This window comes from Chanos chanos, chromosome 14 (genome assembly GCF_902362185.1).
Source record: "Chanos chanos chromosome 14, fChaCha1.1, whole genome shotgun sequence".
NCBI classification, from domain to species: Eukaryota; Metazoa; Chordata; class Actinopteri; order Gonorynchiformes; family Chanidae; genus Chanos; species Chanos chanos.
Window position 1 is genome coordinate 17206550 of NC_044508.1, and position 15000 is coordinate 17221549.

Genomic DNA, 15000 nt, shown 5'->3' on the forward strand with positions numbered 1-15000 from the left:
GTCTGGTGATGGATCTATACACTTGGCTGGGCTCCAGGACGTGGAGAGAGACTTTATCCCACATACTGGATGTGAACCAAAGCAAATAAAACTTGAATGATGTTTAGCTTAATCATGCACTGGTTGGAGGTTTCAAGAAACCGATACTTTGAACCTATCTTTAAATAACCTTGTATGCATTGATTTCTTAGGCCGTAGTGAAAAAATTTCCATTCAGATTTTCCACAGAAAACGGCTCACTGTTCGGCTGACAGCATTTCGTTTTGGGCATGGTACAATTTCGTCCATACTGAATGAAACAAAACACTGAGGAAGTGTCTTTCATTTAAATAGAGGGGTTTTATTTATCCATTTAACAGATGATTTGACTTCACAATATGAGTGACATAACAGTGAGAGCCACAAATTTACAGTCAAGTTTGAATTGTAATGTTAAATGATTTTTTTTTAGCCTTTGCATGTAACAGGCATATAATTTCAGTGCTGTTTCTTTAAAGCTACAAAAAAAAAAAAAAAAAAAAATCACGTCCATCAAAACATGAAATACCCAGAACGGAATCTGAATTATACAACAATCAGTCACTGATTTGTTCACTCCTGATGGAATTCAAAATTGATTATTCAAGACAATACACTGTATGACGACAGATCCGCTCAGAAACACAGTGTATGGCTTTTGGCATGCACTGGGAACTGTGCAGTCATAGACCACACCCTTGAAGCACGCATGGATGTACTATGCGGTGGTATAGCGGGCAGGACCTGGGCAGGAGCGGAAAGGGGACGGCGCGCTGGGGAAGATGGACAGGATCACTGGCGAATGAGTGGGCTGGGGGCCTGGAGGAGCATTTCTCCGTGGACGATATCGGATGAAGCGGAAATTCACCGGAGGCCTAGAGATGGGGACAGAACCGCGCATCTCTTCAGAAGATGAAGTCTCTGCGGACTCACTGGATTCGCTGCTCACTGCTTGGTTGGTGGGGCTATGATAGGGCACGTACGGGGCAGCGGTCTGATGAACAGGGTCTACCAGGCTTGGTCCACTGACACCAGCGTCTCGGGTCGGGCCGAAAGAACCTGGCTTGTGGACATCAGGTGCTAGAAGTATGTGTCCGTTGACAGACTTTCCCTGTTGTCTGGTTGGCTTGAGCGTGTAAACCTGAGGCTTCGTTGCCCCGCCCACAGACATGCCAACACGCTGAAAAGGAGCAACAGTTACTTTAAGGCCATGACCATACATACATTTAAAGCTTTGATCATTTCAATTTAAACATGTGCAGAGGCTAAATGAGTGCACCCAAGGGTCATCAGAGTTAACTGTTAGTCTTGGCAGTGTAATTAGTTCATATCTCCTTTCCAGCTGATGTTGACTCGTACAAGTCCCCCGATTCGGGTGTTGTGCGGCCCCAGCCACCCACTGCCTCTGGCTTTCGTTCACTATCACTTCAGAGATGGAAAGTTTTGCTTCCAGGAAACATGTCCAAATGAACTGGCCTGACAAACAGTGAGGGATATTTACAATACCTGAGGGTCAAATATTTCACAGGACACCTTAACGCCTTCCTGGATGTTGCCAGTGCCAAAAACAGCCCCGACGCAAAAGCCAACGGTCTGAAATGAGAACAAATTGTGTGTCAGCAGACATAGAATTCATTTAACGGCGGCGAGAGGACCGAATTTATGATAAATTACGGAAAAAGCAATGAAATAAAAGTATCTTTAGTGTCTAGAAAAACGATGTCCTAAATGTTGTAAGTGGACAGACTGCAATTGCATTCCAGTCTAAAACTCATTCAGTTTTTTGTTTTTTTTCTTTGTTTTTTTTTTTTTTTAAAACAGTCATGGTCAGCATGGGATGAATACAAACAGAGAGGCATCCATTAAAACCTCAGCAGTAACATCTAATCAAATGGCAGTAACGATGGCTGGCACTCACTCCCTTCCCAGCATCCTCTGGCACACACAAGGCTTCATGTAAAGGCGCCACAGAGCATTCCTGGACAGTGTACTCAACAAAACTGGCCGTAACTGGGGAAGTCTGAAAAGAGAGAAACGACCAAACTGAACTGGTCAAATGTTCTCAGTGCATGAACAACCTCTGAATCTCAAAATATTTGATTTCAACACAGCACCCTCAACTTTTTTTTTTTTTTTTAATCATAAGCCGAGAAAATAGGCCTGGGCAAGTGTACTCTCCCCCAGGTTTTCCAACACATTGTGACAATATTTTTTTTTTTTTCAACAAAATGTAAAATGGAAAAAAAAAAAATGTGGACTTAATGAACTTTTATGGTATTTTTTAGAGCATGTTCCAGAAGAATGGATAGTTGTAGAGCTGAAACTGAGATGGTCACTTCATCATCAATGGGGGGGGGGAAATCACGTACAGTACAATGTGTCTTCAAACCGTTTCCATGGTGACACAGTGAAAGTGCTCAGGTGCCCTGCCTCTCGTCCTACCTGATGGGAAGCTCTAGTGATGCTATCCAGTGTTAAGCTAATAGGCAGAGTGCTCTGTCTGTTATAGTGGCGGAGGGTAATCTGAGCAGTGGACACAGCAGCGCTGCTGTCCACCGGCAGGAGCAGGGGGCAATCAGGACAGGTCTGCTGCAGCTTCTCTGGAGGGTCTTGTATAGAAACGGAAGAGAAAATTTTGTCATATGACAATGTCTCGGATGGCCAGTGACAGAGGTTGCAGAAGATTCAAGAATTCTTGGGAATTTTTTTTTTTTTTTTTATAATACATCAATAGTATATGCTTGTGCCAGAACCCATAAATAAACAGCACTAGTATAGATTGCAAAGCTTCACTTTTTTATATAACAAGGAGAGAAAACAGAATGTAAAGGTTTGCACTATATCAGAAACAAAATGAATCTGTGAGATCAGTTGGACACTATTTTAAAGCACATGATCATGGCAATTCCACTGTTACATGTACCTGGGACCAGCGTACAGTCGTAACTGTACAGGTAAGAGAATCCCTCTGTAGTCTGAAGAACGGTGGTGTTACAGTTTCCAGAGATTTGCTGCAACATGAACAAGCATAGACATTGTATTGAACATTGGCACAGAGGTTTAGTTTTGGCTGATCCACTCCATTATTCAGAGTCCAGGCTTCTGGGTTTTTTTCTTTTTTTTTCTTCTTTTTTCTTGCAGTCCTGAGAATTGAACTGCTATCAAGTGAAGGATTAGCTCATGTTCTGTCCATTACAATGTCAGTATTTGTAATAGTCTCACCTCACAACTGCAAGACTGTTCTGCGTTACCAACACGTATTGTATTTTTTTTCCGGTGGGGGGGCGAACCATAACTGTTTTGTGGTGCCAAAATAGTTCTGACACAGTCACTGGATTTAACCCAGAGTTGCAACAACATTAACACGCTTAAAACCAAAGAATGGAAACAATTTCGGAAAAATGAAAAACAAACTATCACTGCAAGCCATAACTAAAAACAATATGTTTTCAGTTTTATGTAGTAATAACTGTATATTTCCACGTAAATTGCTCTAGATTATAAAATGTGCATGTTTAAATTGATCAGCTATACATTATGCATTAAAGTGGATTATGTGCATTTATTTGTTATAAAACCATAACTCAGTAACCGGTCATAAATCACAGTTTATGACAAAATATTATGCATGCACTTTTATTGGGACACATAAACGCATTTCAGCTGAGAGGCGCTGTGACCTTACTGTTTCCATAAAAGGTCTTATGTCACAACGCTTCCAAGATTTGGGGCTGAGCACGTGGCACTTTGTCTCCAGTACGTCTATATCAAAATAGTAGACCTTTCCAGCCGGACCCTGGAGGAGAAGAGCGCACAGTTCCAAAGGTCACTACATTTTACGAGCGTGGAGAGAAAAGCCATTTTGCCTAAAATGTGATTGGTTGGTGAAGTCCATTATCTTAAAAAATAAATAAATAAATAAAGACAGTTAAATCAAATTTGTCCCTGCATACTATGTTACCTAGCCTGTGAAGATGATTGTATCCAGCTTTTCTCTATAAAGGTTTTGACTGACCATACACGTTTTAAGAAGCACTTCTTTACATTGTTGTTGATCTTATTTTGATTTTATTGTAATGATTCTTCCACTGATAGGGGAAAAACATGTGAATCTGTTGTGAGGGGAAGTATTTTAATAGGAATTTTGTGCTTAGAGCCGTGCACTGATGTAAATGAATAGTGTTTATAATACTAAATATGACTTAACCTTGTAACTAACAACAGTGAATTGAATGAGAGTTTAAGTTTAAAGAACGATACAGAATGTCCCGTACGTTCGGAAAATTTGTAATATTTCACCAAACCTGATCTTGAAGCTGAACGTTGGAGATTCGATTGAGGGCAAATTTGTACCCCGTCTGTCTGTCCTCGTTTATGTGGGTAATGGCAAGCCGTGCCAGCTTCTCCACGTTTTTATCATCGCAAGGAACGTGGGTCAAATCTACAGTTCCTGTAGCTGAGACCAACGCCAGGTGTGCGATGAAAAACATCCAGATAAATGTTTGCATCCTGATATTCCCTTTATGAGTACGTGACGCTAATACTAACATTAATTCCCAAGTGCTGTTCCCCATCTGTTTATTTTTGAACTCGAACATGACTTTTGGAATCTGTTTTGAGAAGAGGCCCGCTCTTGAAAATGAGCCAAAAATTCACAGCAGGTGTATTTTCAATCAAACTGGACGTATTAAATATCTGTCAGCTTCATTCCTATACAACACAGCGAAGCCTGCTACTTGATATAACTTACTTTTTGTTGTATATACGAAAAATTAGTAGGATATATCAAAGAGGAACGGGCCCAATTGAAACGACACGCATTGTGAATTTATTCGCTCGTGTTCATGGTTTTACATATTTCAGCCACTGGAGGGTGGTGTGTCTCTTTATCTGAGGTTAGTACCAGTTAAGACGGTCACTCTGTGATTTGCACTTGACTACGGTTTTTCTTCACTTGTCTTTCCTTCCTTCAAAAAAAGACCCATCTCCATGAACGGTCATTCTTCACAATGTTATAGCTTAAAAAATGTTTTTCTGTTCTTTAAAAATTGCCACATATCTAGTCTTTGTGTGGAGGTACATACGTTTTGAAAAGCATTAGAGAGAATATACAAAAAGTTAGCAAGGCTATTGTCTCGATCTAAATCCTGAGACGTTTATCATTTTTAGGCTACTGATGAAATTCATACAGCTACCTTTAAAAAATCCCTTTCCACTTGTCAGAATTAAGAAATTTATGAGGGAAAGATTTGGTGTTATCATAATGTTTTCTTTTCAACGGTCAGTGTTCGGTGAAGTTTTGACAAAGTATAGAATTATTGTCAGAGATGGGCACAGCGTTGCCTAATTCAAGCCCGGGTTCAATCACAATATTTGCGTAGCCTGCACGTCAGCCAAAAGCGAATGCGTTTACAGTACAGACATAGACGTATCGGATGAGTGTAACACGAGGCGAAGAAGACGCGTCGCCAGCCAAGTGAGATCGAGTGATTGTGACTTTACTTGGATTTGACATCATCAGAAAATTTTAGATAGAGGACACTTTTGATTGGAACCGATGTTATGGAATGTAAACACCGATGAAACAGCCGAGGAATTTTGGGCAATTGGGCTTTTATTTCCGGTTGGCAAGAGAACTAGTCTAGATATCTGGATTGACCACATCTTAACTGACACTTATTACTCAATTCCAGATGAAGCCATTCTTTCAGTTGTTTTCTTTTCTTTTCTTTTCTTTTCTTTTCTTTTCTTTTCTTTTTTTTGATAAAAATTACTATTCAAATGCCTCTCCAAGGATCATCCTTTCAAAAGCAAGATTATTCACATTTGATGTTTTACATGTGATGATTCACATTATTTGATGTCCGCCACCAAAAAGATTTGACCGTGATTCGTACTGAGTCAGAAACAGAAATTTAACTGTACAATATCCTGATTGCTCTCTACAACAAACTTGGTTCATTTTCCCCAGACCCATTCCATATACCCTAAAAATTCAAAATAAATTACATTCATACCATTCAGATAGCCTGGAATGTTCTGTGGGGACATGTGAAGGGTATTTGCTTCCAGTATTACATGTTGGATATGCAGATAAAATTAACACAATGACCTACAACGCATTTTGTTTGCGGATTCGGATATGAATGTGATTTTCTATGGAACAGTTATTTCAGAAATGAAAACTTCAGGCAAACAAATTTTGACTTAAAAAAAAGATGTGCCGAGAACGTGACAGGCATTTTCTTACAGCATCACGTCAAGCTTCTGGAAAACATTTTCCTTTTTCTTTCCCTTGTCCTACATTCTGTAGTTGACGGTATGTTTTCAGAACCTTGCCCTTTGTCTGGATCTGAATGCTTTCGGAAACTCAGTAATGTTTTCAGTTGTCGTTCACTACATTCTGCAGGTCTGTGTTTAATGGAGAAGTCTCTCTCTCTCTCTCTCTCTCTCTCTCCCTCTCTCTCTCTCCCTCTCTCTCTCTCTCTCTCTCTCTCTCTCTCTCCCAAGAGACTCAGGGACAAGGGTCACAACTATTATTGCACTCTCATTTCTGTTACCCTCCATTTATGTACTCTAGAAATGATTATACATATTTTGTGCAAATAACCAGGTGCACATAGATCTTATGATCCAAATCAGGTTAAAGGCTATTTTCTTGGGCATGTCAGATGTGCTGTCCTCACTCTCGCTCCCTCTCTGCTCTTTTATTACTTATTTATTTTTAAATTGAAAAAATAGTTTCCACCTGGGAAATTGTATGCAGACCCGTTGATCCATAAGAACTTAAACTTTTATAATGTGCGCTTCAACGGTAATAAAAACAGTACTCGTAGGCTAGATGTTGAGACTACACTAGTGTATATAAGGATATTATTTCAGTCAGTGGTATCTAAATTAATCGAATTACATCTGTTCATATCGTTTAAAAAGAATAACGGCGACAACTGTGAGTCATTTTCGCTGGCTAGCGAGTAATGCCTTAGAAACACGTCTTCAACAGGCTTTAGACGAGCAGTGTTCCGCTGAAAAGAGAGTTCAGCGGTTAATAGTCATAAATAGTTTACATTTGGTTTGTTGTTTGTCTGTTTTGGACTTTTTGGTGATTCTGTTTTCGACTTCTTTATTTGTGCAATCAATCGAGTTGTGCACTTCAAATTAAAAAAAGAAGAACAGATAAACGGTACAAAAATAGATTTAATATCAACTGGACTTGCAGCAAGTAACGAGGTGCCACACGTGGAAACATGGGGGGAGTGTCTGGCTGCTGGTTTCAGACCGCGAGCACCCACCTCACTATTCAAACCTGAGTTTGTGAGTATTCGAGAGGGATTTACACAGACGACAGCAGACGAAGTGCCGAAGACTAAGACAGAACTCACGTACGTTCACGCGCATCAGTAAACAACATGTTTGGGTATGCGACACTCGCGTTGTTTGTTTGGTGTCTTTTGGGACTCTCGATTGGGCGCAGAACTGGTGCTGAAGACGGAGAGATTTTAGAAAAAATTAACAGCGCAAGATGCACCTCGCGCTGCCTGACTCTCCACATGACTCAGCTCACCGCTTCTTTTAAACATCTACAGGTAAACTGCGTTATACATTTTCTTGATTGCGACCTAAATCTTGGTAGAAACATGCAGCAAGCTCTTTTAATCTATACGCTAGCCAGGTCTAAAGTATAATCTAACATATTATGTTTAAATTCTCCATACTTTATTTGACATGGATCGAGAATTTAGTGATTTCATAAGAGTTTTGTGATTCACAAATTCTTTTTTTTTTTTTTAATTTGTGCAGACCTCTTGCAAGCAGCAAGCATCTGGTTTCAACATTAGTTTGACACACGCGGAGCGTTTAACATCATGTAGACCTCTACATATGCGCTCAGTTTGGTGGGTGGGAAAGTCATTAAGCTGAATGAATTGCGGCGCGCGTTCTGGTCTTGTCATGTGGCTGTTTAGTCCGTGGATGCTGGTATAACAGCTACAGCTCGCCCACCTGGGCAAGCGACTCTGTAATCAGGTTGACCCCGAACTGGATGGAAATTGCATTTATTTGACCTCACACATTATTTAAGTGTGAGGTACTAGTTCTCGACTTTCTTGCCGGAGGTAGCTCTGAACCGGAGGGTGTGAAACTGTTTGGTCTTTCCCAACAGAACTTGGCTTTCTGCTGCAAGTTTCCCCACAAATAAATTGATAACAGAGCGACTTTCCTCTCTCATTTTTCAATGCTGTCCTCATTTATCGTTATAATTGAAATCATCTTCTCTTTGCATTCGTTCCAGAGAATTAATTCATTCTTTCCTTTTTTGTTACTGTGTTGCATTAAATCAGACCATTCGCCATAATCAAGGCCACATTATGAAAAAAGCACTGCAGAGGCAGCGTATGGCTCTCGCGCTTGCTCACTCTCCACAACTTGATGTGATGTGTGATGTGTCACCCAGAGTTTCCAGCTGTCATTGCACGCAGCGTCGCGAGAAGCCGCGTGTGGTGTGCTTTCAGAGTGTGTGTCACAGAGCTGCAGGCCCAGCTTCTCTCCTTCTCTCTTTGTGGTGGCCAGGAATCGGTTCAGAGGTTCAACACAGCGCCCAGAGCCGAGACGGTAAATTTATCCCTGATCTAATTTTCCCCCTCGCTTCCTGTTGGTTCCGGCCGGTGATTTACATATACGGATGAAAACACGGACTATTCTGATTGAGGAGATTTCTTAGCAGAAGAGATCCAAAGTTGGCTAATGAGAACCTCCTATGACATCTGGAGAATAGAGCCCAGGAGACCAGATTTGTACGATCGTTGTTTGCAGTAAGAGGATGTATTGCTCTATACTCAAAAATGAAAGTTTCATTTTCACAAAACAATAAGCTAGGCTTTTTATGCAGTCTGCAAGGTGAAAAAGAAAAATGTGTTGTCAGGAAACGAGTATTTTTTGTTACCCCCTTTAATATATTTAAAGCTTTATCGGATGAACAATTGGTTACTTTACTTCAGTGACCTCTAATGTTAGCGTGCCATTTCTGGCCTCGCGAAACATTGAGAAGTTTTTGCTTTGAAAATGCATCTGCCTTTTATTTTCCGCAGTAGACGAATAGTCGGTTAGATTAATTGCATTAATCTATCCCGGATCAAAAGCACTCGGTTATCCCTGGGTTAGTGTGACAAAGGAATTTTTGAGAACCCACGGTGTCATAATTTCCTTAGCTGTTATTCTCACTTACAGAATGAATTTGAGCGTTCCGATCTGCTTTTGGTTGCAGGTGTGGGCATAAATTATGATAATTCAAAAGGTCAGAACGTGTCATCGAATCGAGTGTGTCGTATCCCACATCTGAATAAATGAGAACCATATCGGCCGCGGTCCTCTTGATGCTCCAAGCCCGGGGCTGTCTCCAGGATCAAAATTCAAGATTCGGCTATCAATCAAATCAGAGGGGTATAAGGTAAAAAGGATTTAGCACAAGCACCGTGCCGTGTCTGTGGTCGTTTGGATAGAGGATAGGATATCCCAGGAGACGAAGAGTAATTCTTAAATTTTAGCTTTGCTCCTCTCACCTCTTCGCAAGTAAAAACCAAGGCCCTCTGGGTTGCGTGTGAGAAGCGAGTCTATTCAGGAAGCAAGGGAGGGTGGAGGAAATAACAATATTTCTTGTTCAGCGTTGACACAGGAAACATTTTTCTCTTTATTTGTTGTGGAAAAATGAAGTATCCTTTTAAGATAATCGTTCCATCCTCTGATACTGTGATATACCAGCGAAGAGCCCCATAAAGTTTTCTGGCCACAGAGTTCCACAGGAGAGGCTCCATATGCTACCAAATAACCCATTTCACGACTGTCAGGCTTTGCACTCCCATACCTGCTGACTAATGAGGCGGTGTATAGACTGAAGAATTAGAGTAGGTCCTTCAATATCTATGAAAACTCTTTCTTTATGCCCAGATACACAGGGCAGGTTTACTGTAAACCACCTCTTTGAAGGAGGGGGGGGGTTTATATATATATATATATATATATATATATATATATATATATATAGATGTAGATATATGTGTGTGTGTTTCCCACAAGAGGGAATTCCTTTGGTTAACCCCAAAACTTTGGCTGGGTTTTGAATCCACTGATCACCAATCTGAGACAGGTGTCTGGATTTTGTCTGGGAAACTGTCGTCTCTTTTTTTGATTTAGTGCCACTGTACACAGATATAACATCATTTGCCTTTATATATCGGTCATGGAGAGAGCGCAGTATGTTTTTCTCATAGTTCCCATTGTTTATTGGTTTTCATTCCTTTTGTAGTTGAGTATTTGACTGAAATGTCTAATTACTCGATTATAGGCATGAGTGTTTGCACAGTCAGAGCCTCTTGAGAATTTTAATAGCTGTTTTTTAGTTGTGGTAAAAATGTGTGTGCTGCTTAGTCACAGAGGTAATAAAAACTGGGCTTTGCTGCTTTGTCAAAATGCTTGTTTACAGGACGAGGAGGGACCACAAAGAACCGTATACCATCCTGTTTTGCTTTCCCTCTGGCTGTGCACTAATAACAATATTTTAACGGGAAAGCCAATAGGAAAAGTGGCAAAAAAAAAAAACCCAACCCTCCCCCCGCATGGCCTTTCGGGGAAACGCTGTCACGTCTTTGTTGGCTGCGTCGTGTGAAAACCCACACCGGGGGGAAGGCATGAAATGTGGTTGTGAATGAGCTTTGAGACAAAGCTGTATAATTATAACGTGCGTGTTGAGCCTTAGGAGTGAACGTGATACACACAGAGGTGCAGTGTGAGCGGTGTGAAGAGAAATGTTTTTGTTTTAATAAGGCGTGGAAGGAACCAAAACAGTTATTAACCAAAGCAGCGCAGAGAGAGAACAATCTTTTCCCACATCCTTTACCTGTGGTTTTTTTGTTTGTTTGTTTGTTTGTTTGGTTTGTTTTGTTTTGTTTTTGCAGTGGGAGTTAGAGATCACAGGAGGTGGGGTAGAAAACATATGTGAAGATGTGTGATGGTTATGATCAGTTTTGAGCATGGATAGAAGTAGCCTAAAAACTGTCCTCATAATCCCATGTGGACATACGCAGATTCTCACTCTAATGGTATCGAAGAATGAAACAATGAACCTTAAAGCACTCTGCCACATTCTTCTACTATACTGCAACATAGAGAAGTCATGGACGCTTTGTTCTGATCGAATGTGATGAGTTTTGTGTGAGTGTGTGCCCCCCCCCCCCCCCCCCCCCCCCCAATCATTTCAGTTCAAGTCCTATTTCATGGATACATTTTAATAAAATATTTTTATTATTTTTAATAAAAAATATTGTAATGAACTTGTTTTCTAGACTTCAGTTTTTCTCTTTGTAGAGTTGCCATTACCAGTCACAACAAAAGAGTTTAATTTTTTTAAAGTAAGCTTGTTTCAACCACACACACACACACACACACACACCCCTCCAAGAGAAGGTTAACTTTTGATTAGCTACTACGTCACACTGTAGGTTTACTGTGTGTTTCATAAATGTCCTTCAATCATAATAACAATGGCTTATGTTTCTTGTGTTGAGCTCAAGTATTACTGCAATTAGAAATGATTACCTTGTCTTATCTCTATCTGCAAATTGTTGAGAGTCAAACAGAAAGCACTTGGAAGGGCCTGGCTTTGAACTGTGCGCCTTTATCCGTTGATGTGTAATTGGACCATTAAACATGGCAGTTGGTACTACATGCATGAAAACCATGCTTTCTAGTGGAGCCATGTGTGCTTTCCTGAGCATGTCCCAATGGAGTGTTTTTGTCCACATAAAAGAGCGCACACATGCGCACAAGTGCATGTGCGCACGCACACACACACACACACACACACACACACACACACACACACACACACACACACACACACACATGCACACACTCCACATAAATAAGTGAACAGAGCAAAATGCCGCTTGCATTTGGTGAGTGGCCATGTGGTGGAGAAGAAGTACAGTAGTCAAGAGATGACAAACACAAATCCACCTCAGCACATTTCATCAATGAAGCCCAGACAGAAGCCATTAGAATCGATCAGGATAATGACAATATTAGAGAGATAAAGATAAAATAAAACATTAAGCACCCTGCTAGAGCTCCTTCAGCTCTTCGTTTGACTACAGAGGGAAAATTCCTCCCGTGTCTGCAGGGCTAACCCCTTCAACAATTTCACGGGACATTTTTGCTGTCAGATGTCATAAAGTGTGTTTAGATATGTCGGTGTGTATGTCTCTGTGGTAAGTGTTTTTCTCTGTTGTGTCCCGAGTGACTGCTCTAAAACAGCTGCACATGTGGGATAGGGGTTGAGAACAAAGCGATGGGCCAACGCTCCGACTGACAGAATCAATCTGAGGGGTCTAGAGGATCACACACGGTATGGCAGATGATGATCCTAACCCAGCGGAGCCTAAATCTCCAGTCTCCATACTCTTTCCTTCCTTCTTCCCTCTCTCTCTCTCTCTCCCTCTCCCCCTGTCCCTGTCTCTCTCTCTCTCTCCCTCTCCCCTATCCCTGTCCCCCTTTCTCTCTCTCTCTCCCTCTCCCCTATCCCTCTCTCTCTCTCTCTCTCTCCCTTTCCCTGTCTCTCTCTCTCTCTCCCTCTCCCCCATCCCTCTCTCTCTCTCTCTCTCCCTCTCCCTGTCTCTCTCTCTCTCTACTTCTCCCCTATCCCTCTCTCTCTCTCTCTCTCTCTCCCTCTCCCTGTCTCTCTCTCTCTCTCTCCCTCTCCCTCTCCCTCTCTCTCTCGCCTTCCAAGTGGCCCTCCCATGCCTCCCAGATGGTATCTTTTTGATGGGTGCTGTCAGGGTTTCCTGTGTGTATATAGTTGGAATAACCCAAGAGAAATTCCCATGAATGATGTTTTGCTAGTTGTTTCAATAAGTAAGGAAATACATTAGGGAGAAACAGACTGAACAGAAAACATGAAGTGTTTGTTTGGGTGTAATAAGCTGCCACTGACAGTCCATGGCATACATTTCGAGCCAGCTGGAAACATGTTTGAGGTCAGAAAGAGGGCGTGTTGTTTATTATTGCCTGCCACACAGTGCAAACACAGTTTGTCTCAATACACCATATACCCTTGAGTTAGCATGGGAACGCAGTCCTGAGAATGGACTGCTGTACACCTCTGTACATGAATTTTAATCAATAGTAACCAGAATCTAAACTTTCAGAAATTTCTTAGGGCTATTTCATAGCTTGAAAAAATCTATATTCTGTAAATAAGAGTGATACGCAAACTCAGCCTCACTTGATCCACAAATAAGCTAGAAATGGTCTTTCAAATACCTGTGTGGTTGAACTGTTTCTAAGTAAATCTTTTGCAGTTATGTTCACCACATTTCTGCCACAGTTTTTAGCCCAGAAAAGGGCTCATTCTGCTGAGTAATGTTGACAATTATGTGCTAGTTTGGAACGGAATGAAATAGAAGGAAAAGACATTATCATTTGGATGCATCTCCCAAACTAAAGTCTCTCAATGATCCACTTAGGCTAATCCTCTCATTAAGGGCCTACAATAGCCCCATTGTGTCCTGAAAGGCGAGAGAAGAGCATTCACCTCCAGGCCTTGGATTTAACTTTGGTTTTGCCCACATAGTTTTACCTCTGATGTTCCAAGGCTCGTGCCCAGTTGGTGGATTAGCTTTTTTTTTTTTTTTTTTTATTAATTCAGCCCTTCCCTTTCTGTATTCATGTTAGTGTATCATTGTGTTTCAATTAGGATTTTGGTTTAACAATGGGTTTTTTTTTTTAATTTAATTTTTTTTATTTATTTATTTTGTTTCAACCGCTTTTGGAAAGCTCATCAGCAAGGATTTAAGGAGTTGATTTAATCTCCTGAGATGATATGACACTTAAGCATTCCTTCAGAGATCTGTTTTGGGACTTGGAGGCACACTATCAAACACAATAGGCTTTCCTTTCCTCCGAAAATATAACTAAGACCTCACAAAGAGCGCTTGGGAGCTCAAAAGTGGCATTAATTTGAGTTTGCTGTGAAGAGACTCGATTCTGGTTTGCCAAAGGGAGTATTTGGGGTTTGGGTAATTAGCTCACCTAAGAATGGCTTTGGGCAGAGCTCTGTTCTTTAAACGTGGTCTATTATTGACATGCATTTCATTCCCCAAATATTGCGGGGCAGTAGCATTTTTATAGTCCTAATAAAAAAAAAATCCTTGTCAAAATGTTGAAATTGTGATGGATTTCCATGATGCCCCAAACGCTCTGTTATAAAATTTCACTCATTTACTAAAGTTAGAACACAGACAGTGCTCACCATTAGCTATGGTTGATTTCCCTTTTCGCCGTTTTTCCGAAAGTTACTCATATGTGGTAATGTGTTGACGTCTACACTTGCAGTAGTGGTTTCAGTGTATGGTAAAAAAACTCCCATATTTACCTCATGTGTGCTTCATCCAAACCGAGTCTGACACCTCACATGAGAACCAATGTTGGTTTAATTCAGACAACTAAATGTTTGGGATAACATAAAATGATCATATATACAAAAATACCAACATAAAATGATCGTATTTACCGTGTGGTAAACAAGTTAGAGCTTCTGTGTGTTCTAGAAGCTTCTTTCTATTATGTAACATAATAAGTCGACATAATGAGAAAACATCGTTTTTAAAAAGTACTTTTCATGATTTGTGAGCATTAGTTGTTCATTTTAAAATCAATTTAGAAGTCGTGTCATCGTAGTTAGTTTTAATTTGTTCTGTTTCCTTTTGCAGACTGATGACGTTTTGGGCTGGTGTGACAACCACAGACGGTGTTCTCAGGTAAACGATCCCCCACTTTCTCCTCAGCGCTTTTTTACTGCTTAAGTAATATTATTGCCTCGAAATCTCATTTCATCTGATGTTTGCCAACACTGCACATGAGTTCACCTCAACACGGCTCGATGCAGCTCGCTCGAAATTCAATTTCACTCCATTAGCAGGAAACGGCCAAAGG

At 40.8% G+C, this 15000-nt stretch overlaps 2 protein-coding genes across 2 annotated transcripts in view; one reads left to right on the top strand and one right to left on the bottom strand.

Moving 5' to 3' along the window:
• Window positions 1–319: 319 nt before the first annotated feature.
• On the bottom strand, window positions 320–4653 carry si:ch211-262h13.5 (fetuin-B). Its single transcript, XM_030791533.1, has 7 exons — window positions 4323–4653; window positions 3704–3814; window positions 2942–3029; window positions 2461–2627; window positions 1937–2038; window positions 1525–1611; window positions 320–1198 (listed from the first exon to the last, which is right to left on the bottom strand). Exons 1-7 carry the CDS (start codon window positions 4614–4616, stop codon window positions 737–739), a joined length of 1311 nt encoding a protein of 436 aa, XP_030647393.1. The 5' UTR covers window positions 4617–4653; the 3' UTR covers window positions 320–736.
• A 2774-nt stretch (window positions 4654–7427) lies between these two features.
• The window catches only part of anos1b (anosmin 1b), a 34821-nt gene continuing 27248 nt past the window's right edge, over window positions 7428–15000 (top strand). The window contains exons 1-2 of the mRNA XM_030791975.1: window positions 7428–7604; window positions 14778–14825. Of these exons, the coding sequence (XP_030647835.1) occupies window positions 7428–7604; window positions 14778–14825 (225 nt within the window). The remainder of the gene's footprint in view (window positions 7605–14777; window positions 14826–15000) is intronic.